At 43.0% G+C, this 27,260-nt stretch overlaps 1 protein-coding gene across 11 annotated transcripts in view; it reads left to right on the forward strand.

Moving 5' to 3' along the window:
• The window catches only part of LOC110534587 (zinc finger protein 638), a 41,934-nt gene that overhangs the window by 3,408 nt on the left and 11,266 nt on the right, over nucleotides 1-27,260 (forward strand). The window contains exons 1-14 of one of the 11 annotated variants that reach the window (XM_090187941.1): nucleotides 9,156-9,292; nucleotides 13,794-15,378; nucleotides 17,244-17,305; nucleotides 19,818-19,847; nucleotides 20,051-20,304; nucleotides 23,085-23,335; nucleotides 23,553-23,768; nucleotides 24,843-24,938; nucleotides 25,107-25,153; nucleotides 25,267-25,334; nucleotides 25,551-25,582; nucleotides 26,208-26,303; nucleotides 26,559-26,678; nucleotides 27,078-27,212. In XM_090187941.1, coding sequence (XP_090044067.1) covers nucleotides 14,068-15,378; nucleotides 17,244-17,305; nucleotides 19,818-19,847; nucleotides 20,051-20,304; nucleotides 23,085-23,335; nucleotides 23,553-23,768; nucleotides 24,843-24,938; nucleotides 25,107-25,153; nucleotides 25,267-25,334; nucleotides 25,551-25,582; nucleotides 26,208-26,303; nucleotides 26,559-26,678; nucleotides 27,078-27,212 — 2,718 coding nt within the window. In that variant the 5' untranslated portion in view covers nucleotides 9,156-9,292; nucleotides 13,794-14,067. Of the gene's footprint in view, nucleotides 1-9,135; nucleotides 9,293-13,587; nucleotides 15,379-17,243; nucleotides 17,306-18,916; nucleotides 19,321-19,436; nucleotides 19,848-20,050; nucleotides 20,305-23,084; nucleotides 23,336-23,552; nucleotides 23,769-24,842; nucleotides 24,939-25,106; nucleotides 25,154-25,266; nucleotides 25,335-25,550; nucleotides 25,583-26,207; nucleotides 26,304-26,558; nucleotides 26,679-27,077; nucleotides 27,213-27,260 lie in introns of those variants that run through there. The other 10 variants (XM_090187942.1, XM_090187939.1, XM_090187946.1 and 7 more) reach the window with 10 other exon arrangements.

The following is a 27,260-nucleotide window of genomic DNA, read 5'->3' on the forward strand; positions in this document are numbered from 1 at the left end:
TGGTAGAGTGCTGCAGAGATGGTTGTCCTTCTGGAAGGTTTTCCCATCTCCACAGAGGAACTCTGGAGCTCTGTCAGAGTGACCATCAGGTTCTTGGTCACTTCCCTGACCAAGGCCTTTATCCCCCTATTGCTCAGTTTGAAAGGGTGGCCAGCTCTAGGAAGTCTTGGTGATTCCAAACTTCTTCCATTTAAGAATACTGGAGGCCACTGTGTTCTTGGGGACATTCAATGCTGCAGAAATGTTTTGGTACCCTTCCCCAGATCGGTGCTTCGACACAATCCTGTCTCGGATGTCTACGGAAAATTATTTTGACCACATGGCTTAGTTTCTGCTCTTACATGGGACATTATAGAGACAGGTGTGAGCCTTTCCAAATCATGTCCAATCGAATGCATTTACCACAGATGGATTCCAATCAAGTTGTAGAAAGTATGATCAATGGATTCAGGATGTACTTGAGCTAATTTCGAGTCTAATAGCAAAGAGTCTGAATACTTATGTAAATAATGTTTTTCAGTTTTATGTATATATATATATATATATATATATATATATAATATAATAATAATGTCTAAAACCTGTTTTCGCTTTGTCATTATGGGGTATTGTGTGTAGATTGATGAGGAAAGAGAATAATTTAACACATTTTAGAATCAGGCTGTAATGTAACAAAATGTGCGAAAGGGGAAGGGGTCTGAATATTTTCAGAATCTTTACATAAGCACAAAGTGACTGCAAGTGACTGACTGAAATTCTGGAGAAATCTATAAAAAAAAATCTAAATGAGTGACGTTTGAATTTGTTGATCAAATGCTGGACATGATTGCTTGGTTGCGGGATGTAGGACAAAATATGGGACTGTCCCGCACAACTAGGACAACATGTGGTCACTCTATAGTGTCAAGTCTAATTGAGGACGGATCATTTACTATTGTCTTCAAGTCAAAAGTGTTTTACTTTATTTTTTACTATTTTCTACATTGTAGAATAATAATGAAGACATCAAAACTATGAAATAACACATATGTATAGTAGTCACTAAATACCATGTAAACATTAGCAGCATTAGCGAGGTATTAGGGATTGATTCTGGTATAATAGTCTCTAAGGACCGCGAGCACAATACTGCAACTCAATAAGACAAAGACTCATGACATCCAATGTATCATCCCATCATCATAGGGTTGAACACAAACGAAGGTTTAAGCTTAAGTAAATCAGCTGTTTAATGTTCTTGGTCCGGTGGGAGGTGGGAGTTGAGTATGCTAAGTTGGAAACGTGTGATGCTTCGTCTTGTTCTGGCAGACTCTCTGAGGGGGATATGGGGGGTAAAGGTTTTACGACTGGCAGCCGCGAGTTTTGTGATTGGCAGCCGCGTTAGCTGCCTGAGTCACTCACAGACACTCGTCAGAGAGCAGTCTCACCTGTCGCATTCCTTTTTTTAAAACCCCTGTCTAGTCTTATTGCTTTGGCCTTGGATTTGTTTGCTACATAAGTACAATAACATATTCAAGTTTGTAGAGGCCTGTAAGAACAAAGTAGAGTTGATAGGGTTTGTCCATGGCTGTGATAGTGACTGTTCTGGCTTGACACAGGTTGGCACTTGACAAGTGTTTGCTCTTGACACAACTTGGTGCATGACACAAGTTGGAGCTTGCTGAGCGCTACAATCCACTGTTTTCCCTGCTAACACCCCCTGGGTTTCCACTGTTTTCCCTGCTAACACCCCCTGGGTTTCCACTGTTTTCCCTGCTAACACCCCACGGGATTCCACAGTTTTCCCTGCTAACACCCCCTGGGTTTCCAATGTTTCCCTGCTAACACCCCCTGGGTTTTCACTGTTTTCCCTGATAACACCCCCCGGGATTCCACAGTTTTCCCTGCTAACACCCCCTGGGTTTCCAATGTTTTCCCTGCTAACACCCCCTGGGTTTCCAATGTTTTCCATGCTAACACCCCCTGGGTTTCCACTGTTTTCTATGCTAACACCCCCTGGGTTTCCACTGTTTTCCCTGCTAACACCCCCTGGGATTCCACTGTTTTCCCTGCTAACACCCCCTGGGATTTCACTGTTTTCCCTGCTAACACCCCCTGGGATTCCACTGTTTTCCTGCTAACACCCCCTGGGTTTCCACTGTTTTCCCTGCTAACACCCCCTGGGTTTCCACACTTTTCCCTGCTAACACCCCCTGGGTTTCCAATGTTTTTCCTGCTAACACCACCTGGGTTTCCTCTGTTTTCCCTGCTAACACCCCCTGGGTTTCCACTGTTTTCAATGCTAACACCCCCTGGGTTTCCACTGTTTTCCATGCTAACACCCCCTGGGTTTCCACTGTTTTCCATGCTAACACCCCCTGGGTTTCCACTGTTTTCCCTGCTAACACCCCCTGGGTTTCCAACGTTTTCCCTGCTAACACCCCCTGGGTTTCCAATGTTTTTCCTGCTAACACCCACTGAGTTTCCACTGTTTTCCCTGCTAACACCTCCTGGGTTTCCAATGTTTTCCCTGCTAACACCTCCTGGGTTTCCAATGTTTTCCCTGCTAACACCCCCTGGGTTTCCACTGTTTTCAATGCTAACACCCCCTGGGTTTCCACTGTTTTCCATGCTAACACCCCCTGGGTTTCCACTGTTTTGCATGCTAACACCCCCTGGGTTTCCACTGTTTTCCCTGCTAACACCCCCTGGGTTTCCAATGTCTTCCCTGCTAACACCCCCTGGGTTTCCAATGTTTTTCCTGCTAACACCCCCTGGGTTTCCACTGTTTTCCCTGCTAACACCTCCTGGGTTTCCAATGTTTTCCCTGCTAACACCTCCTGGGTTTCCAATGTTTTCCCTGCTAACACCCCCTGGGTTTCCACCGTTTTCAATGCTAACACCCCCTGGGTTTCCACTGTTTTCCATGCTAACACCTCCTGGGTTTTTACTGTTTTCCCTGCTAACACCCCCTGGGTTTCCATTGTTTTCCCTGCTAACACTGTTTTCCCTAATTACACTGTCTCACTTCCCTACTGTCTGTGGATTACCCTTTAACCCTCACATTAACCTAGCTCTAGGACTTGTAACAGTCTTTAAAACCTGCTTGATTAGAGGTTCAAACAGGGTCTTAAATAAGACAAATGATCAGATCATGACGTGTGGGTGTGATCTTCTCCTAACTTGGCCAATTGTCTATTTCACCGCAGTCAGAATGATCTCTCAGAAAGATTGTGAAAACACCACAGTAAGTACGTGCATAACCTATACCTCATCAAACTGTGTGGCATTCCACTGACACATCGTGCCACAGGTTGTCGAGGATCTAAAATAAACACTCTAAAAAGGTTGGCCATGTCAGAACTACGCAAGAGAAAACAATAAAATATGTTTATACACATGCAATGTGACAGTCACAGGTGGCCACTGTGGGTCATGGGGGCCATATAAATGTACTTTAACTGTCCACAGCGCTAGAACCCGGCCTGCAGCTTTTCACAACGTTGGGCTTGTGAACTAAAGGTGTAAATCAAAGTGTTTATAACAGTGGCAACACTGTCTTTCAGGCACATGGTTTGACTGCTTTGTGAGTCAGGGAATCAATTAATAAATGCCCGACAAACACTCGTGCCCCACAAAACATCACAAGGCATTGCCCTTGTTAAAAGTTCAAGACTGGTGACTTTTCTGCCAGGACAAAAGTCACCAGATTAAGAGTGAAATATCCAGATAAACCTTAATTATGGGTGGCCACAGCTGGAATTGAATCCACGACCCATGGCGTTGAAAGTGCCATGCTCTAACGACTGAGCCACAACACCAAACATCTCTTCATTGTTATTACACGTGTGCTGTTGTGCTGCATCCATTGCCTTTGTGCGTAGTTTTACCTAACTGAGACTATTTCAGCCTTCAGTCACTTGAGGAGATTCATATCACACCTCACGATAACTGATCTCATCTGTTGGAAGCAGTTTGAAGGGTCAGTTTATGCCAAGGGGGATCTGAGTGGGGCACTCTAAGTCTGAGTAAGGGTTCTGGGGTCTGCCAAGTAACAGAGGCCGAGAGGACATCCCTCCTCCCCTATTCCTCTCATTATTCACACAGCAAGACACACTGGACCCATGCTCTGTAGGACAGGGATGGGCAATTCCAGTCCTCGCGGGACGGAGTGGTGTTACACGTTTTCCCATCATCCCTAGCAAACACAGCTGATTAAACTAATTGCATTCTAAACTGAAGATCATGATTAGTTGATTATTGGAGTCAGTTGCGTTAGCTGGGGCTGGGGCAAAAGTGTGACACCAATCAGGCCCCTGAAGACTGGAGTTGGCCATCCCTGCTCTAGGACATCGCTTTGAATGTGTCACGCTCAGAGGAAACACAAATATCTATGTGACTGAAATTAGATGTAACTGAATCTGAATACATCATAAGATGCTTGTCAATGAAACACAGTCTGCATGGCCTTTACGATGCCTACATGCAATGGGACGGCACGTAGGACGGTGTAACTAAATCACATTGTAGATACAGCAGAGAATAAAGTGTCAAAATATGTGATGGTCTATAACAGTGGTTCTTGACTCTAGTCCTCGAATACCCCCAATAGTAGATGTTTTTCTTGTTGTCCCGGACAAGCACACCTGATTCAACTTGTCAACTAATCATCAGGCCCTCAAGGAGTTGAATCAGGTATGTTTGTCCACAGCGACAACTAAAATGGGTGCTGTTGGGGTTACTCGAGGACCGGAGTTGGGAACCACTGGTCTATAATGTTGTCCCTTAGTAACGGCTTAGCCTATTTTGAGGTGCTTATTAAACACAAGTTACCTATATCCCATTGCCTGTAGGAACATAAAGTCATGCAAATGGGCATTATCAGGTTCCTCTGGGTTTATTTTTATTTGGTGGTGCGCCCCTCTGCACAGAAATGTCACGCCGTGTACCTGACTAGCACAAATTAGCGATGTGCTAGACGGACATGATGGCCACCGTTCATTACCAATGCTCTAGTAGATTGGTTAAAGGGGGAAGGCGATATCAAAAATCATTGTATTTGTAAAGCACTTGGAACTGGCCACTGCCCAACAGGCACTACGTCACCTAGTTATTAAGCATCGCATATCATCCATTTATAAAGCTTTAGCTCAGGCACTTTTAGCTTAAGGGACACATTGTTTGGGCGTAACAGTAGGTAGGTTCTGACTGTAGCAGTCTCAGCAGTGACCTCCTTCACCCTTGGGAGCGAGAGGAGTCTTAGCCTGCATCCCGAATAGCACCCTATTCCTTAAATAGTGTACTACTTTTGTCCAGAACCCTGTGGTCATCCCTGTGGGCCCTGGTCAAAAGTAATGCACTGTGTGCAAAAGGCTGCCATTTGCGATGCTGCCTTAGAGTGATCGCCAATAGCCTATGTCCACCACTCTTGGGTCTAAAAATAAGAGGAGTCCTAAAAAAGATTTATGTCCTAAGCACTCGTGATGGACACTTGAGAGAGATGGTGTCAGAGAGCGAGGGAGAGTATGAGCTACATGAACTGCTAGTGAGCGAGAGAAGGAGAGAAGAGATAGAAAATATGGTTTAGTTGGTGGTTTGTTTTTTCGGTCTCCTCCTTACTACTGGAATTCTGGAGCAAAGTTCAGCACTTAAACCCTATGATCCATTTTAATTGCTACAGTGCGACATTCTCTCATTGAATCTCCTTTCTGCATTTCTATTGCCCAGTGATTTGCATGGAGCTGTTGATGGCTCAGCCACTCTGGGATGTTTGAGGGTGTGGAACGGCTGGCGACGCTGTTAATTTACACCCCCGACTACTGCGTTCCGCTCAATGTCATGAAGACTACACCTGTCATGCATTACTGCCACACTGCAGAGAGGGGTCGGGGTGGGAGACCAACAGGGCAGTTCAGGGGTGTTTCATCCTAACAGTTCAGGGGTGTTACATTGAGTGATTCATCCAGTCCAATCCCCTTGAGTGTAATAGATATGTTAGCGGTCCTCTAGGCAACAGTGTGGGCAGATTCAGTTCATCTACTGAGGAATATTCATGATGTGCAAACAAAGCTACGTTTCCCTATTGATTGTGTTGTTCCTTGGTTTAACTACAGTATGTTCTGTTGTAGGAGTTGATAGGAGTTGACCTTAACCGCTGGTACCAGGGTCAGATATGTTCTATCCTAATGAGGATTTAGGCTGAGGACATCTGATCCTAGGTCTGTGTTTAGGGGCCAGTTCAATCTCAAGGTTATGGGCCAGTTCAAACTCAAGTTGGATTGCTGAGATACCTCTCTAGCACAGAGGTTTTCAAACCTCTCCTCTGGGACCCCAGTAGTTTCACAATTTAGTTGTACCCCTGAACTCGTTCACCTGATTCACCTATCAAAGGGCTTGATAATTATATAGTTGACAAGTTGAATCATGTGTGTTAGCTTTGGAATACATCAAATACATGGAGCGGCTGGGGGTCCGAGGAGAGATTTTCTCTAGCATGGAAGTCTGACTTCTGAATTCAGTCGGACTAAATCCTCTCCAGTCCACCACCTGCTCTTAATTAGTCCCACACTGTAGTACTGTATTACACATTAATGATATCACAAGCCAGACTGGAAGCCAATCCATTATGCAGCACTGTTAACACCCAGGCTGTCTTCTGCTGGCTTTGACTGCTGATGATGCAAACCCCATGGTAGGAAGTAAGAAACACCCCATACCACTGTTTGTCCCACCTGGGGCATCTGTATGCTTTTCATCCTGACGGCACCAAATCACTTCAGTGTCTCCTCTCATCGTTCCGAGGTTGATTTTAAACACCACGCACGTGCCTTCACAACCCGACTCCCCCCACAACCCGCCACCTTTGTCCCAGCACCTAGGGTAGGCTTACGACAACAACGACAACCACACACCATGCATCAGCAGTAGTAGTTGGGGCTCTGTAATCTCAGGACGCGTGCGGCTGATATAAGAGAGTGCTGGGTCTACAGAACAAGATGGACGGTGAGAGTATACTTGTTAGGGATATTCTGGTAGCAAGAGCACATGATCATCTTATTCAGTTGAGACTGGCGAAATAGAGATATGTTATTTTCTCAGTGTGGTCAGTCATGAGGTTTGATTAACAATTTTATATGATTATTATATAAATGCACTACGCCACAAAAAATACCCTGGACATAAAAAAAAGATAGGTCCCTATTTTATTTGAAATCGTAGTCACACGGTTTATGGAATGCCTGGAGGATTTACAGGCATGTTCTGCCCCCCCCCCCAACAATAACCATATTTTTACCTGTGACAGTAACATGTCACATGCATCACCATCATCATCTTCTTCTTTTCCCTTAGAATGTGAAAGTAACTGAACACACCCTCCACTGTCATGGACGGACAGTAGTCACTGGCTTGTCTTCACATGCTCATGCAGCACGCCTAGCAACAGCATACATCTTGTCATCTGTGATATGGTTGGTATTTGGTTTGTACACATACAAGATGGCATACGTACATCTCCATGAGCTAATGCTGCCTGCCCATGATCCGCCTATCTCCCTGCCTACGTTTGCTAGCCGTCCCGTCCATTCCTTACCCTATCCTGTCAACATTGTAAGCACTTGTTTATCCATTCAGACAGGTGTTTGAATAATGTGCATCTCTGTCCAATAAAAAATGATTGTCATGAGGCTGAGGGGTGAGGCGCGGGGCTAAGGGGTAAATTTACGACAGCCAAATGTATCTTCACCTCATTGATCATGAAACATGAGTGACTCCAAAGAAATCTGCGAACAGGTGTGGTGGCGAGGGGTAGGGGCCCTGGGGCGGTGGCGAGGGATAGGGGGGAGATAAGAGAGAAAGAAAGGGAGGAGTGGAGTAAGAGAGAGAGAGAGAGAGAGAGATGGAACACAGCAAGGGAGTCAGGCAGGTTGGGTGATGGGAATTTGCATGATGAAGAAAAAATATATATAATCTGACTCACATTAAGTTCAGAGGTGAGGTGGATTCCAATGGCAGGGGTTGTGTGTTTTTCATCCCCACGACATGTCTCCAAATCTAGCATCGGCCGCCGTGGGGTACGGGGGACAATGCCCACAGGTGCACTTTGGTGACGCAAACAGCAACCAGTTATGACAGGAAATATGATTGAGAGGCAAGTCATTCGGACCCCCACCACCACCAAACCCACTGAGAGAGATAGCGCATACAGTACATAATGTTGTCAGATAGTTCATCCCCATATCGATTACCAGGCCGGCATGGATGGATCATGTGTTACTGTGTCTGTTTTTAAATGTTTCTGGTATCGAATACATCGCTTGGATCAGATGTCTGTGGCATGTTTAAATACACCGGCACGCTGTCTCTCATTCCTTCTCTCTCTCGTCCCCCCTTCTCTCCATCATTCCCTCTGTCTCTCAAACGTACAGCTTCTGTCTCTCATAAACACATGCACACACACACACAAAACGCCCATTCTGTCGGACCTAGGCCTATATCTCACAAACACACTATTTCTCTTTCTCACACGTACACAGCCTCTGTCTATCAGTGTGTGGATGACAGCAGTTTAATATGACCCAGGAGGAATGAAGGCAGCTGCCGTTACAAGCCTGATAATTTGTCAAGTGACGAGCTAATGAGAGGGTCATGGGAGCTTTGGCCACAGACACACCGGAATGTTGGGAACAGCCATTCACAGGACACAGTCAATTCCATACAACTTTATTTAGTCTCATCAGTAGTGACTTTAAAAATATATTTAGACATGTTTGCATTGTTAAGAGAAAGAGAGTGTTGAGGTTGATGCAGTCTCAAATCCTAATTTAGCCTCATCCCAAATGTATGTACTGTTTTGAAAAAATGTTAAGTGTACAGTACATGACACTAACATAACAGTAGGTATCTAATAGCAAAAGTTTCCCATAACAAATGTCTGATATCTCAATATTGACCAAATATGCAATCTGTCATAATTTCACAAAACAATTGCAAATAGGAGCACTAAATAACTTATGCTGGTAGAGTGGTAGAAACGTTGTTTGTAGTTTACATAAATTATAGCGATGAATAAACTATAATTTACACATTTTGACAGAAAATAAGATACTGTATGTGTGCCGTTCGACTTTTCTAAACAGAAAAGTCGCAATAAGATTCGATTTAATCATTGGTTCTGCTCTCAATTAGTCAGCCTGTTTTCATTGTAGGGCTTTTTGCGCAAGCGGTTATATCCTTCTTCACAGGGAAGAGAAGAGCCGATTTCAGCAGGTCCCACGAAGACAAAGAAAGAACCACACCCGGTATTGTATGACAGGTAGCTATGTCTAAACAGATTATTTTCAAAAATAGCATCTTCACGGATATTAATCACCGTTCGTTCGGGGATAAAATACCATTCATGCTTCCTCCTTCTGCTACTGGCATCGCAGCAAAAAACAAAATGGCTTTACAATGCAGCTAGCTAGCTAACCTAACGATAGGCCTGGAAAGCTGCATTTATTCGGACACTGCAGCTAGTCAATGTGGGACGTGTTTATCCGCAAACATGTTATAAAACGACAGGAATGTATTTGAACGAGTGCACAGCTGGTTGGTACTATCCGATAAAATGGGCATTACAGGAGCTTGCTGATTAGGTTAGCTAGCTAACTAACTTAGCATTGTAACTAACTGTCCTCATTTCAACTGGTTAGCATCAGAGCGAATCAATGCGTTTGTAATTAAGCGGCATTTGACATCTTGTGCAGTATGTATATAATGTATATGCTAACTTTACAGTACAGTTAGAGAAAGTCGTGTTTATATTAGCGATCTAACTCATGTAAATGAATAACCGGCCACCTACAGCTATGTTGCTAGTAGCCCAATAATGGACTAGAAGCTAATAGTGCAAGGGCCTTACCGTTACATGTTCTATTTAGAGGCGAATTGGCTCTGTCAGCCAAATAATCAATCTAAATGTGAATCGATTTTAAATTGCGGTATGGTTCTAGAAATATAAAGCTTTCTACTTTCATATCACATCAAAACAATTTCACAAATGGAAAATATAAAGTTACTGTTTTAAAGATCGTCTTTGGGCAAAAATAACGTAATTCAAACGGTATAACTGATCAATGCACCATCATACCAGGTCATTAAATGCTTAAAAATAAATTGGATTAATACGATATTTGACCAAAGTGTAATTTCTCCAAAAACAAATCTTTTGAAATGACGTCAACACATGTAGTTACTGGCCAACGAACAAGCTACGTTGGTTTCGGCGCGCATGACCAGAATGACGCATAACTAACCACCAAAGGCACACCCCGTTTCTCTTTTGAAAATTGAGAAAGGGGCGGAGTTGGACCGGGTTCACGCAGTTGCAGCTGATAGTATCTTTATGTGACAACAGGTTTGTGGCGTCCGTCTTCTGTTAATACTCAGGTGTTCGGAGATGCAGATAGCTAATTAGCACAGAGTTGACTCTGGCGTTTTCCGTAAACAAGCACTGTAATATGGCAGACTCTGATGATAGTCTATCTTGTAATTGAGAAGTCCATCATCATCCTGCACAGATTTAATACACAGGTCAAGCAAGCTTGTGTGGATATTAGCGATGGGTTAGTTAGAAGCTAATCTGGGTTGGCATCATACATCAGTCTCAAAGAGCAGAATATATACATAAGAAAGGACAAGTGTATATAGGATTCTGTTCAAATTACAATGAGTGCAGTAACTAGGAACATATTCCATTGATAGAGGCTAATGACCTTTAAGGCCTATTGATGACAGCAATGGAGGATGGTGGGTTGAGCTATAGGAGGACGGGCTCATAGTAATGGCGGGAATGGAATAAATGCAACAATATCAAGCACAAACATGTGGAAACCACGTTTGACTACGTTCCATTTAATTCCAGCCATTACAATGAGTGTCTTCCTATAGCTCCTCCCACCAGCCTCTACTGGATGATCATATGTCTGGCCATACTAGCCCAGTATCTTCCATATCAAGAGAAATAATAAAAATAAAAAAACAGAAGGTTAAATTACTACACAGCTTTATAGGGTTAAGGCGTCAGCATGCTTCAGTTCGACTAGCGCCTATGCAAACCGAACGAGTGTTCTCACATACTCCCTTAAAATACCTTCTCTTTAAAAATTTGAAAAGGGCAGCAATAGCACTTTGAAACTCCGGAGCCAGTATACACTTCCTCAAAATAGTAAGAATTAATCTAAGAATTCAAGAAATCGGTCATTAATTGTGATGTTTTTGCAGAGGAGATCTTAGTCGCCCAATTTTTACATCTAACTAAGATGTGGTGCAGTATTTCTTAATGAAAAAAATTTGTGTGAAAATGAGCTGTCTCTCATTGAATGACAACAAAGACTTTATTGAAAAATCCCTACTGTTGACCAGGCACAGATGAAAGGGGCGTAGACTCTGGCTACTACTGACTTCGGCTTGCCTCGAGAGAAAAATGTCTGTGCCCGAACAACCGAAGAAAACTTTACTGAAGTTCAAAACTAACCAAACGTCACAATGTCATCGTAATACATGCACAAACCCTTCTGAACAGTTTCGGCTGAGAAGCATGCGGACGCCATTATAATTGAATTGGTCTGTCATCTGAAAACGATGTTATAAAATACTGCTGTTTGGGCTTCTATTGAATTTATGTATAATCAGTTTTCCCTTAATATTGTTGTTTCAGGTCAACATCATAGCAAATTATACATATATTTGAATACAAGCAAGAATCAAGATTACATAAAACATAACATAAGCAACAGAAAACAAAAGTGACAGGGCTGGTTGGTATACCGTATTTTACATTATAAACTGAGTGGTTCGAGCCCTGAATGTTGATTGGTTGACAGCTGTGGTATATCACACTGTATACAACGAGTATGGCAAAACATTTATTTTTACTGCTCTAATTATTTTGGTAACCAGTTTATAATTGCAATAAGGCACGTCTGGGGTTTGTGGTATATGGCCAATATACCATGGCTAAGGCCTGTATCCAGTCACTCCGCATTATGTCGTGATTAAGGACAGTCGTTAGCTGTGGTATATTGGCCATATACCACACCTCCTCTTCCCTTATTGCTCAAATATACCGGTATTTGGTGTACTGACCGGTTTGGGTTTTTACTTTACCTTCTATAACGGTATTTGAATGTTTGGTTTGTTAAATCTGATATGCCATGTGTAATGTCCATTTTTATAGTTTACTCTACTACTTGAGTCATCTCTTTCCACTCTCTTTCTGTGCTGCCACACATACCTAGCCCCGTTAGCTAATAAATGTACTGATTCAGAGAAAATTGAACTAGCTATACAGCCTGATAATACCAGTGATGGTGTAGACCTAAATCAGAATGTTTGTGCAACATTATCTTCTAAATCAGAGGGATACGTGAAGCCTGAGTATGTTCACTACATGCAGTAGCTAAGAGAACATTACATGGAGCCAAAGATTATAGGGTCCCCTAAGAAACACTTATCAACACTTTGGTTGCTACCCTGTCTCTATGGCATTTTTGTTCATTTTCATGTCAACCAGCACTGTATTCAAAGTGTCCGCTATTATATTCTAACTATGGAATTAGAATAATACATTTCCATGATTCCAACAGTTCACCGAAGTGAACATTTGGTTTAGGTCCACTCAGTCCCTTAAGGGGGGGGCAAGGTAAATGCCAAGAAATACACAGCCATTCTGAGTGAGTGATCACCGTCAACCTATGGTGAAGAATTTCTATCCTGATGGGAGTGGTCTCTTCCAAGATGACTATGTCCCCATGTACATGGCACGAGTGGTCACTAAATGGTTTGTTGAATGAAAATGATTTAAACCATATGCTATGGCCCTCTGTCACCAGATCTTAACCCAGTTCTACACCACCATCAACAAATCACCAAATTATGGAATTTATTGTGTTAGAATGGTGTTGCATCCCTCCAGTAGAGTTCCAGACACTTGTAGAATCTGCCAAGGCGCATTGAAGCTGTTCTGATGGCTCGTGGTGGTCCAACGCCCTATTAAGACACTTTATGTTGGCGTTTACATTACTTTGACAGTACATTACATAATTACTTTTTTTTTTTTTACATTAACAAAAATAAACATTATTTCTTATTACCCATGATATTTCTCAGGGTATCTGCAAGATTAGGGGAAAGATATCATGAAGGGGTCCCATATTTCCCTCACCTTTGTTCTGAAATATGGAACTTGTTTTCTCCAGTGGCAGCCTTTCAAATATCTCACAATACCACTGATTTTTATAGTAGGTTGCTGGTCTTTTATCCAACTCAGATTGAGTTGTGCTAGTGTAAGTAAGTAATGGTCTGTTTTCTGTGACACCTGATGCAAGTAGCAATGGGTCCATTCTTCTAGGACATCTTAACATGCCCATTAGCTCAGTTTAGTTTTTCTCCCAGAAAATTGTTAATGTGGTGGGTAGGTCCAAAACAAGTGCCATTGGGTACGTTTCATTGTTGTACTTATTTTTGTACTTACACATGTTATTCTTTTATTGGCCTTTGTATCAAATTGATGGTAAGTCTAATGGTGTTGAATAGTTAACATTTCTTTGCTTTTCCACCCTGTAAAAGAGCATGACTGCAAGATGTTTAAGAGAAGATGATGGAATTTTCCCTCCCCTCAATTTAAAAGGAAACAAAAACGGTGAAATCATAGACATTTCTCACTACATAGGGACCCCCTCCTGTAAGAATACCAATAAGAAGAAATAATTCAAGCAAATCAAAATTGAGGAGGCCCAGCATCTGTAATCCTGTTTCTGCTTTCCACCTCTCAGCTTCGCGTTGCTCACAGAAAGTCCATCCCAGCTCTACCCTCTATCAGCTTGGGCAGATAGGGCAGCCAGTGCCTTCGGTACCATAGGCCGGGGAACCCCGTTCCTCTTCGGACCGTCCGCGGCTATCCGCCTGGCCCAGATCGAAGCCCAGCTAGCCCTGCACCAACTGAGCATCATCGCCGCTGCCAGTAACCACGGCAACCAGCAACGGGCCCTGCTCAACCTTCTCCAGCAAGCAGCTGCCAACAACATCGCTCAGCCGCTTGCCCCCGTCATGTACCAGCCTCAGCAACAGGGGGCACCCTTCAACAGGCCCAGGAACATGCCATACCATCAACAACAACCGGGTCACTCTACGGGCAGCAACAACATGGCCCAGATGAACAGCTACCAGGCGGGTCAGTTCCCGCCGCCAACACGGCTACCCGAGGAGCTGGAGTCAGCGATCTCTGTCCGTGTTCAGGGTGGGAGGGACGAGGACCACCGACTACTCAACCAGAATACCCAGATCTCCCGGCAGCACTGTGTAGATCCCCGCCTGCTCGGGGACGGTCGGGGTGGGAGTTCAGAGACTGCCTATTCTAACAGCAACAACCTTGTTTCGCTCTCCTGCGATGACCAGCAGAATCAGATGCAAGATGTGGACTGGTCCAACTACCAGACTCCCAGTAAACTCTTTGGTCTCAATCAGCAGCAGCACCTCCAGCAATCCTCCCACTCTCATGCTAACCCCAATAGCGGGCATTCAGGAGGGGGCATGCAAAGCTGGAATGCTCCTGTTCCTCCACCGGCTCGTCCACAGGGTGGAAACATGCAGGGTCTGTACGTACCCGAGAGCGCAGGCAGTATCCTGGCCGGCTTCGGTTTGTCAAACGATGACCTGGAGGTTCTCAGCCACTACCCTGATGACCAACTAACTCCAGACACTCTGCCCTTCATCCTACGTGACATACAGATACACAAAACAAACAGAAACACAGGCCCTCCTGCGTTCTCTCAAACTCTCCCTGCTATTCCTAACCTGCCGCCACCGCTGCGTCTTTCTCCCCCACAGCGGCATCCTGCACATTCATGCACGACCAACATCCCAACTTTTCTGAGTGTGACGCAAACGGCGGGCAAAGTTATCGACTACGGCCATGCGAGTAGGGCGACGGAAGAGGGTAGGGACTCTTACAAACGCGAGCTACCGTCCAAGGAGAGAGCGACTAAACCAGAGTCCACCGGTTCGTCTTTGAAACGTAAAGCTGAATCCCCAAGGCGGCACGACGACTCTTCCGACTCAAAGAAAGACAAAGACTACAGGAGGCGTGCTCCAATCCCCGACACTCACAAGCACAAAAGAACGCCCGTCAGAGAGCCGCCATCGAGATCTCGGTCAGAGCGCGAAGGGTCCAGATCAAGGCCACAGTTCGAAGCCAGGAGTGAGTCGTCAAAATCAACCAGACCCTCCGGTGCCAAACGCAGCTCTAGCGCAACCATGAGGCTCCCAACACCCACCATGATAGGTGATTTCTCGGCGGACCCTCCGAAGGTGTACCCCCACACCTGCTCCCTGTGCGACATGCAATGTGAACGGGCTAAGGTGAGTACCGTACCTGTACCGCACACGTTGTTCGCCAAGCAGAGATTTTGTTTTTGTTAAACGGATACTTCAGGATTTTGGAGTCTGATGAACTCGTGGATACCATTTGTTGTCTCTGCGTCCAGTTAGGACATTGCTAATTAGCGTCAGCGCAATAACTGGAAGTCTTTGGCAACTGCTAGCATGCTAGTAGATATCATAGACTTCCAGTTGTTGTGCTGATGCTAGTTGGCTTTGGCTTGCAAATCTACTTCTAACTTCCATCATTCTGGATACAGAGAAATGGTATCAATGAGTCCCTCTGGTTCTGGGGAAGTAGATAAAGGGCTTCATTGCCAAAATCACAAAGTATCCCTTTAAGCTTTTATAAAGGCCCAATGCAGTTAAAGGAAAAATCCACTCAAACAATATTTTGGAATTTGTTTCCATTAGTCCACTGTTGATACAGTACCACAGCGTTTTGAATGTCAGCGTCAAGTTTTCAAGATATTGGACTTTCAAGAAGCAAAGTGTCACTTGCCACATTGTCATGATGATGCAAAACCTTTTGGGACTATCAACAATGGACTAATGAAGAAAGGAGGAGAAAAAAAAGAGTTGTGGGTTGGATTTTTCCTTTAAACACCATAAACACTTTTACATACACACCAGGCATAAAACACAGTGAAATACATCACATATTTGATTCTACTTACAAAAGTAAACATATTTTAAGCAATGGTTTAACAGTTCAGATTCACATAAACAGTTTGTACGTTTGGTGAGCTTACGCCGATTGAAGCACCAGGTTTTCTGTACAATCTTTCATTTTATTTGGACATATAAATACCTTAATTGGCATTCCAGCAGTGATCTGTTGTTGTGCTAGCACCAGCTGAGCGAGCCTCTGTCTTTAGCGAGAGTGAAGTGAATTCAGAACAACAATGTATGCATCTTTAAAAATAGTTTTCACACACAAACTTTATATGTCCGAAATCAGAATCAAATATGCTTCCCAAAAATAACATGGTCGCTGTGGGAGAATGTATATTTTGATTGGCAATTTTCTGCATTTGTCAGTGCATCAGGTAGCCTGATTCCAGATGTGCCCATGTAAACAGCACTATTAAGGAAATCGTTCTTCTTGCAAAGCATGGAAACGTTTTTATCAAACTACTTTATTGATCTGACTATCCACAATAATCGCATTATTGTGTGCATCTAACCGTACACGGTGTCTTCTCCTTTTAAACCGTTATTTTGTAAATCCATATATGGTTGGTGTTACTGTTGAGTTGTTCAACAATTAAAAACAACTAAACACTAAAGGATAAAAAAAACACACAAAAAACATTTGCTCCTGAAAAAGTAGCCTGACCCTTACTCTGCTAATGATGAAGAAGAAGATTACAGAAGACATGGATATAACTGCAAAAGCTGAATCGTATTTGTGTTGAAGAGGACTAACTTTACCCAGTATTCACTCTTCTGCAGTGTACAAAAAAACATTATCAATGCTGTTTTAATACAAGAAACACCATTTTGCAATTTACATTTTTGTTTACAGGTTGTTGCCAAATTGTCTCTAACTTCAAATGTTGATACTTTCTTTAGTACTTTTCCATTTAATTTGATGCCTCAAACTTGAACAAGTAGTTTCAATACATTTATTTTGATAGCTTGTTGAGGAATGCATTCAAGATATGGAAGACCTATGCATATCAACAATACCCCTAAATATACATAATACATTTCCACCACTCTCCTTAATGCATACACAAGCATAGGCACTATGGTGGTGTAAATGTGATCCTACCAATCACATCTCTCTGCTGGACTGTTAGATATCTAACCATTATTTATTTTCTTTTGTTTTTTCCTCACAGGACTGGATCGATCACGTAAACACAGTCAACCACACAGCTAGCTGCAGAGATCTGCGCAACAAGTGGGTGTTTACATTTTTTTTGATAACACTATGCTGGCAGTTAAAATCCTTATGTCTATTAAAGCACCCATCAGCACCCATAAAGCACATAAAATCCATGATATATGATATCAGATATCATTTTTTTCTTGTTGTATGGGCTGTCTCAATCCATCACATCCGCCTATGTCAGCCTTCCGCGTCCGTGATAGTTGGCCGAGCTGCAGAGGTGTTTATCAGACCATGAGACATCCCGAAAAATCAGTCTTCTCCCGAAGATGTCTGTAGGGTCCGAGCGGTTTGAGAAGTGTCGTGACTCGTCTGACGTCGGTAACGCTGATGTGCCAACTAGAGGTCGACCGATTATGATTTTTCAACGCCGATACCGATTATTGGAGGACCAAAAAAAGCTGATGCCGATTAATAGGCCAATTTTAATTTTATTTGTAATAATGACACTTACAACAATACTGAATGAACACATATTTTAACTTAATATAACATCAATAAAATCAATTTAGCCTCAAATAAAATGAAACATGTTCAATTTGGTTTAAATAATGCAAAAACAAAGTGTTGGAGAAGTAAAAGTGCAATATGTGCCATGTAAAAAAGCTAACATTTCAGTTCCGTGCTCAGAACATGAGAACATATGAAAGCTGGTGGTTCCTTTTAACATGAGTCTTCAATATTCCCAGGTAAGAAGTTTTAGGTTGTAGTTATTATAGGACAATTTCTCTATACGATTTGTATTTCATATACCTTTGACTATTGGATGTTCTTATAGGCACTTTAGTATTGCCAGTGTAACAGTATAGCTTCTGTCTCTCTCCTCGCCCCTACCTGGGCTCAAACCAGGAACACATCGACAACAGCCACCCTCGAAGCAGCGTTACCCATCGCTCCACAAAAGCTGCGGCCCTTGCCGAGCAAGGGGAACAACCACGCCAAGTCTCAGAGCGAGTGACGTTTGAAACGCTATTAGTGCGCACCCCACAAACTAGCTAGCCATTTCACATCGGTTACACCAGCCTAATCTCGAGAGTTTATAGGCTTGAAGTCATAAACGGCTCAATGCTTGAAGCACAGCGACGAGCTGCTGGCAAAACGCACGAAAGTGCTGTTTGAATGAATGCTTACGAGCCTGCTGGGGCCTACCATCGCTCAGTCAGACTGCTCTATCAAATTATAGACTTAATTATAATCTAATAACACACAGAAATACGATCATTAGGTCATTAATCTGGTCAAAACTATCATCTCGAAAATAAGTTTATTCTTTCAGTGAAATGTGGAACCGTTCCGTATTTTATCTAACGGTTGGCATCCATAAGTCTAAATATTCCTGTTACATTGCACAACCTTCACTGTTATGTCATAATAACGTAAAATTATGGCAAATTAGGCGGCCCGAACTGTTGCATTTACACTGACTCTGCGTGCAATGAACGCAAGAGAAGTGACACAATTTCACCTGGTTAATACTGGCTGCTAACCTGGATTTCTTTTAGCTAAATATGCAGGTTTAAAAATACATACTTCTGTGTATTGATTTTAAGAAAGGCATTGATGTTTATGGTTAGGTACACATTGGAGCAAGGACAGTCCTTTTTCGCGAATACGCACCGCATCGATTATATGCAACGCAGGACACGCTAGATAAACTAGTAATATCATCAACCATGTGTAGTTAACTAGTGATTGTGATTGATTGTTTTTTATACAAATAAGTTTAATGCTAGCTAGCAACTTACCTTGGCTTACTGCATTCGCGTAACAGGTGGGCTCCTTGTGAGGCAGGTGGTTAGAGCGTTGGACTAGTTAACTGTAAGGTTGCAAGATTATATTAGCCCAAATCGGTGTCCAAAAATACCAATTTCCGATTGTTATGAAAACTTGAAATCGGCCCTAATTAATCGGCCATTCCGATTTAATCGGTCGACCTCTAGTGCCAACTACTGTCTGTAGCGTCCGAACCATTTGAGCTACATACTATGACCCCACTATGGAAAGGGGTGACTCACGAACACGATGATGTTCTCCGTTTTGCTCCATGACCTTTTGAACCTAACCCTTACAAACAAATGAACTATGGAGGAGTTAGTTTTGTTCCAACAAGAATAAGGGGCTAAGTAAAACAAAACATTCTGAGCTTTCTTATATCCTAGATATAGGACAGACTCTTCAAAACCTTAGTCTTTATGATACATTTTTTACTGCCTTTTTTGTTGCCATTTATGAATGTGTTATTCAATGCATTTCTATGAGCTATAGGAGGCCAAATTCAATATTTCCTAAAATATATATCTATATATCTATTTATTTTTTTAGCTTTTTGGGATTCTTAAATGTGTACTAGAAATTCGAAATCAAATAGCTAAATGATCCATGGTATGACCATCATAAAAAATTCCATATGTTAGCTTTGTACCCCTCCCCCGCAACGGCTTAGACTTTTAGAGTTAACTAACCCATCAATACGCAACAATAACCCATGGATGATGTACTCATGTCTCTTCTTTCCCCCCCAAAGGTATCCAGACTGGAATCCAAATGTCCCAAGGTGAGAGATGTTCCTAAAATGTAGGATTACCTATTTTTCACCCTGATTATCCAATCGTACCTTTTTTTTTTTTTTTAGATTGCAACTGACAAACCACCTATCATTTTCCTCTTGTGGTGTTTTATGTCACTGAATCTTTGAATCACATACAATGTCATATTGTTCTTCTGACTCCTCTCTCTCCCCTCTTTGGCCCAAACCAGGAGGGACCCGTCTCAAGGTCAGGATGCCTGTGCTACCTGGCAGTCCCTAGAACGCTCTCCCTCCCGCTCAGTCTCCCGTTCCTTGTCCTGGTCCCCCTCCCCCACCCCCCCTCCGGACCGAAGCAGAAGGATCTCTCCGCCCACCTCCCATGGACACGCCCACCACACCTCTGGTCGGCACAGCCCCTCCCAGTCCCATCGGGGTTCTGCCTCCAGCGCTCACAGGCCGGAGAAGAGAACAAGCGAATCCTCAGGTAAGCCACTTTGTCTAGATGCTAATCTGGGCTAGGGGTTGACACGGTTTCCCAGACCCAGATGAAGCGTATTCCTGGAGTAATAGTCTGTTGGCACTGTAATATATCTGCCCTGTGCTACATCGTCATAACCCAGACGTCATTTGTTACCCCTATCTACTGTAATATATCAAATCATACTTTATTTGTCACATGCGCAGACCTTACCATAAAATGCTTACTTACAAGCCCTTCTTATTCTTGTGTGTCAGATAAAAAATAAAAAAAACTTTACGGAAAAAGCACACCATGCAATAATCTGAGTACGGCGCTCAGACACAAAAACAAGCCATACAGGTACCCGCCATGTTGTGGGGTCAACAGAAGTCAGAAATAGCATGATAAATATTCACTTACCTTTGATCTTAATCAGAATGCACTCCCAGGAATCCCAGTTCCACAATAAATGTTTTTTTTGTTCGATGTCCATGATTTATGTCCAAATACCTTCCTTTTTGTCGTAATATATCTGTCATTGTAACCCAGACATTTGTCACCCCTACATCCAGGGATATCTACTGTAATATATTTACGTCATTATAGGCCAGACATCTGTCGCCCCTACATCCAGGGATATCTACTGTAATATATTTACGTCATTATAGCCCAGACATCTGTCACCCCTACATCCAGGGATATCTACTGTAATATATTTACGTCATTATAGCCCAGACATCTGTCGCCCCTACATCCAGGGATATCTACTGTAATATATTTACGTCATTATAGCCCAGACATCTGTCACCCCTACATCCAGGGATATCTACTGTAATATATTTACGTCATTATAGCCCAGACATCTGTCGCCCCTACATCCAGGGTTATCTACTGTAATATATTTACGTCATTATAGCCCAGACATCTGTCACCCCTACATCCAGGGTTATCTACTGTAATATATTTACGTCATTATAGCCCAGACATCTGTCACCCCTACATCCAGGGATATCTACTGTAATATATTTACGTCATTATAGCCCAGACATCTGTCACCCCTACATCCAGGGATATCTACTGTAATATATTTACGTCATTATAGCCCAGACATCTGTCACCCCTACATCCAGGGATATCTACTGTAATATATTTACGTCATTATAGCCCAGACATCTGTCACCCCTACATCCAGGGTTATCTACTGTAATATATTTACGTCATTATAGCCCAGACATCTGTCACCCCTACATCCAGGGATATCTACTGTAATATATTTACGTCATTATAGCCCAGACATCTGTCACCCCTACATCCAGGGATATCTACTGTAATATATTTACGTCATTATAGCCCAGACATCTGTCGCCCCTACATCCAGGGATATCTACTGTAATATATTTACGTCATTATAGCCCAGACATCTGTCACCCCTACATCCAGGGATATCTACTGTAATATATTTACGTCATTATAGCCCAGACATCTGTCACCCCTACATCCAGGGATATCTACTGTAATATATTTACGTCATTATAGCCCAGACATCTGTCACCCCTACATCCAGGGATATCTACTGTAATATATTTACGTCATTATAGCCCAGACATCTGTCACCCCTACATCCAGGGATATCTACTGTAATATATTTACGTCATTATAGCCCAGACATCTGTCACCCCTACATCCAGGGATATCTACTGTAATATATTTACGTCATTATAGCCCAGACATCTGTCACCCCTACATCCAGGGATATCTACTGTAATATATTTACGTCATTATAGCCCAGACATCTGTCACCCCTACATCCAGGGATATCTACTGTAATATATTTACGTCATTATAGCCCAGACATCTGTCGCCCCTACATCCAGGGATATCTACTGTAATATATTTACGTCATTATAGCCCAGACATCTGTCACCCCTACATCCAGGGATATCTACTGTAATATATTTACGTCATTATAGCCCAGACATCTGTCGCCCCTACATCCAGGGATATCTACTGTAATATATTTACGTCATTATAGCCCAGACATCTGTCGCCCCTACATCCAGGGATGTCTACTGTAATATATTTACGTCATTATAGCCCAGACATCTGTCGCCCCTACATCCAGGGATATCTACTGTAATATATTTACGTCATTATAGCCCAGACATCTGTCACCCCTACATCCAGGGATATCTACTGTAATATATTTACGTCATTATAGCCCAGACATCTGTCACCCCTACATCCAGGGATATCTACTGTAATATATTTACGTCATTATAGCCCAGACATCTGTCACCCCTACATCCAGGGATATCTACTGTAATATATTTACGTCATTATAGCCCAGACATCTGTCACCCCTACATCCAGGGATATCTACTGTAATATATTTACGTCATTATAGCCCAGACATCTGTCGCCCCTACATCCAGGGATATCTACTGTAATATATTTACGTCATTATAGCCCAGACATCTGTCGCCCCTACATCCAGGGATATCTACTGTAATATATTTACGTCATTATAGCCCAGACATCTGTCACCCCTACATCCAGGGATATCTACTGTAATATATTTACGTCATTATAGCCCAGACATCTGTCACCCCTACATCCAGGGATATCTACTGTAATATATTTACGTCATTATAGCCCAGACATCTGTCGCCCCTACATCCAGGGATATCTACTGTAATATATTTACGTCATTATAGCCCAGACATCTGTCACCCCTACATCCAGGGATATCTACTGTAATATATTTACGTCATTATAGCCCAGACATCTGTCACCCCTACATCCAGGGATATCTACTGGGAGCTCCTCTCGAGAAGGCCTGAAGCGTTCCAGAAATGACCCCTCCAAGTGTGCGACTGGCCACGGCAACAGAGCAGGGGTTTCTGGGAAACACGAGTCTGGGAAACGTGAGTCCTATTTGTCGTCCACCAGCAAGTTTCCGGCGTCCATGTCTGAGAAGTCACATCGCCCATCTTCCTCTAAGCCAGGCGCCAAGCCAGCGGCCGGGAAGGAGACCGCCTTAGGACAGGACTCAGAGGTGTGCCCTTCGCAGAGCTTTTGGTTCACTCTTTTGTTTGCTATGCACAGTGTCATTAGGGCTCTTAAGATTAACCTCATTATCAGTAATAATTACTTTCAGTAGTAAAATCATTAGTTCTAATTCAATTTGCGAAATTTCCCTAACTTATAAGCTGCTTCTTCACACTCCCATCCAACCCAAGCAGTGCTTGTAAACCTTCCTTCCTTGATTTTAGCTCCAGTCCTCCAACGCGCCACAGAAGAAGCCGAATCCAACGCAGCAGAAGAAGAATCCTCCAGGTTCCTACTTGCTCTATCTGTCAGGCCTCCCTGTAGATGCCAAGTACCAGGAAGTGGTGTCACTGGTGCAGTCCTTTGGCAAGGTCACCAATGTCCTCATCATCAGGAATGAGGAGGGGGATGAGAACCAGGGGCAGCCGCAATACAGTAAAGTGAGTATAAATAACTGTGTGGGAGTGTCAAGTTAGGCATCATACCCTTTAATGCTAAGTGGTGTCTTTTTGATAAGTATGAAGACATCTTGTTTACCCCCTGGAGTCGATTTCCCCGGCCCTGCATAATTAAAAAAATCACCATCAAAATCCCTCAGTTTAAGCATTGTTGTGGACTTAACATCCAATTTGTTTGTTTTCCTGTTTATAAGTGTGATTTTTCAGAGAGAAAACGGAAACCTGGGAAAACTAAACAGAGAAAATGGAATTTGGGGGGAAAACTGAAACGGATTTTATAGGGCTCAATAAATAGGCTGAAGCATGGGTTTGCCCCTCTGCATTTATTATATTAACTGGTTAGCTTCCAAAAAGTAAATGTGGACTGTTGTAACATCTTCAAAGTGTGCCATATTAGTAAAGTCTTCCTGAAATCGTCCATATTGTTTTGTTGTGGGGGGAATGATTTTGCCGTGGCACAGCACTACATATAAATGACTGCAGCGGAAACACTGATACTTTTGTATATATAGTGTGTGAACACGCCGTCAGATGAGTAGATTCGGCTATTGCTGCCACCCGTTGCTGACAGGTGTATAAAATCGAGCACACAGCCATGCAATCTCCATAGACAAACTTTGTCAGTAGAATGGCCTTACTGAAGAGCACCTTTGGTATGAATTGGAACACCCCCTGTTGAGCCAGGCCTAATCGGCCAACATCAGTTTCTGACCTCACTAATGCTCTTGTGCCAGGGACCTCACGATATGTATTGCATTCAATACTGTTATTTTGTTGCGATTCAATGTTCCAAACATAATGCTCACGGTATGTCTGCTGCAAAGGTACAAGAGAGAGCCATGATAAAACAAGTTTTGATTTGTCATGGAATTAAAAGTGCAAAAAAATGGCTTCCTATTCAGAAAAAAGAAACAAGCTATGAAGCCAGAGTAATGGTGCAGGTACACCCACTGGTGCAACAATGATATTCAGATATGTAACTGTACCCACCCCCCATCACTAGTTTTGTATCCATCTGTCTAACATCTGCCCCTCTTGGTGTCTCTGTTCCTCCAGGCCACTGTTTGCATGCAGAAAGAGCAGGATGCGAAAGCACTGGCTGAGTGCCTCACTCTCACCATACGGGAACACCCCATCTCTGTCTCCGACCAGGTTTGTCCCTTCCTGCTTACCGTACCAAAGCCACCTCAGCTCCCAGCTGGGTGTTCAGCCACTGGATTGAATATCATAGAATTGGCTCATGACAGAAAGAGGAGAAATTAAATATAAAGAAAGGTGATGATTGATCAAATTAAATCTGTTTTTTTCTTTGTTTTACAGAATGGCGAGGAGGAGCTTACTTCCTCCATACCTGTCATTATAAAGGGGTAAGTATTATGCATTACCTGTGTATACTAGGGTTATCTTTGTCCCCTGAACTTTGCCACTTGTGTGTTATTACGGAGGCAGTTGTTCACACATTTCACTACTCTCTATATAGAGAAGTGATCGGTGCTCCCAAGACACCTGCAGCCCCCAACGAGGCCAACTTGACCGTCAAAGTCCCAGGTAATAAAAAACATACACTTAATGTTCTTTTGGAATGCATCCCAAATGGCACCCTCTTCCCTATATCGTGCATTGTGTTCTGCTCAAAAGTATTGCACTAAATAGCAAATAGGGTGCCAGCCTTAGATGTCTTGATTAATATACAACTAATGATGTTTGATAGACCTGATCAATAAGAGTTGTGAAATGTAACATTATACTTTTTTCCCCCCACAGAAGCCAGCGTTGGTCAGAAGAATTCAAATGAGGTGCTTTATTTTTGTTCATCTGTCTCTTATTTGCCAGTATGTCTATTACAATTTTATTAAGTATTTCGATCTTATATATCACATCTACAGAAATACAAGTAAGTGACGGCTGTCCCGTGCCGAACGCAGCAGGTGTAGACTTTACTGTGAAAGCTCTTATCCAGCAATGGAGTTAAGAAAAGATTTACTACAAAAACAAAAGTAAAAAAATACCGGAAGAAAATTACGTAACAGATCATAAACATCGAGTGGCAGCAGTGTAAAAATGAGAGGGGGGGGTTCAATGTAAATAGTCTGGGTGGCCATTTGATTAATTGTTCAACAGTCTTGTGGCTTGGGGGTAGAAGCTGTTAGGAGCCTTTTATTCCTTGACTTGGCGCTTCAGTACCACTTGCTGTGCGGTAGCAGAGAGAACAGTATTACTTGGGAGATTTTTTTGGGGGGTGATGGGGGGCTTCCTCTGACACCACCTAGTATATAGGTCCTGGGTGTTGGGAATTTTAGTGTTCCAGCATATAGTGTTTCAGTTCATCTTTAACACTTTTAAAACAATAAAAAACAGCTAGTCAGCCAGCCAGCCAGTCAGCAGTGTCTGAGCTGTAAGATTAAATGGGTTTCCCAACAGATACACAGGGAGCAGGTGAAGCCACAGAGGAAGAGGAAGAGGGGCTGTAGAGCGGGACAGCTCGAGAGACTCAAAAGACTACAGAGGGAAAACAAGGTGCAGAACTGAGCTGATATCTCATAGACCCAGGCAGGGGATGCTACATTATGGAACGTTTAGATAGAAATCTATCATGTAGATTAGACTTGATTTGGCTCCGTCAGGACAGGTAGAATAGGAAATTGTGTGACTGTCAGCTCTATTCATGATATCTCTGTATACAACGTTCTGACCGTTTTCTTTTGTTACCTCACTAAATACTCCACGTCTTGATTATGACGGTCTTTGTCTCCTGTGGTTTGACCTTTTTAGAGGGGCATGGTCAAGATTACTGGACTTCCTGAAAGCGGCTGCTCCGAGATTGATATCGCAAAGCTGGCCCAGCCCTTCGGTACACCTGTCAAGATCCTCCTCATCACCAAGCCCAGTGAGGTAGGCACGCTATCCGCAATAAATCACTCACTTTCACATTATGTCGCTTAGGGCAGTGTTTCCCAACCCTGGTTCTCCAGTACCCCAACAATACACCCTGTACAAGCACACCTGATTCAACTTGTCAACTAATCATCAGGCCGTCAATGAGTTGAACTAGGTGTGTTTGTCCAGGGCTACAACACAAATGTGTGCTGTTGGGTGTACTGGAGGACCAGGGTTGGGAATTTGATTCCAACGTAGGACCTGCTGAATATATTGGCGGGGTCAATGTTCTGTCAGATGCTTTGGGTAAAATAGTCAGTATAATGGCAATATCATATGATTTTCACATCGATTTTTAAACAATATAACTTGTGTGCCCAATATGACTGACTGTCTGTTTGTGGTCCTCGCCAGGCTCTGGTCACCATGCAGGATGTGGAGACAGCCCAGGAGATGGTGAAAGTTTACACCGACATGCCTGTCTGCATCAACGACTCTGTTCTGAACATGAGCCTGCTTCCAAACCTCCTGGTGGACTTCAACAGACCGGTAAGATGCTGTGTCTTGACTGACGGATCCCTATTGGGGCCTCAACCG

Source organism: Oncorhynchus mykiss, chromosome 10, assembly GCF_057628025.1.
Source record: "Oncorhynchus mykiss isolate SJ-2025 chromosome 10, ASM5762802v1, whole genome shotgun sequence".
NCBI classification, from domain to species: domain Eukaryota; kingdom Metazoa; phylum Chordata; class Actinopteri; order Salmoniformes; family Salmonidae; genus Oncorhynchus; species Oncorhynchus mykiss.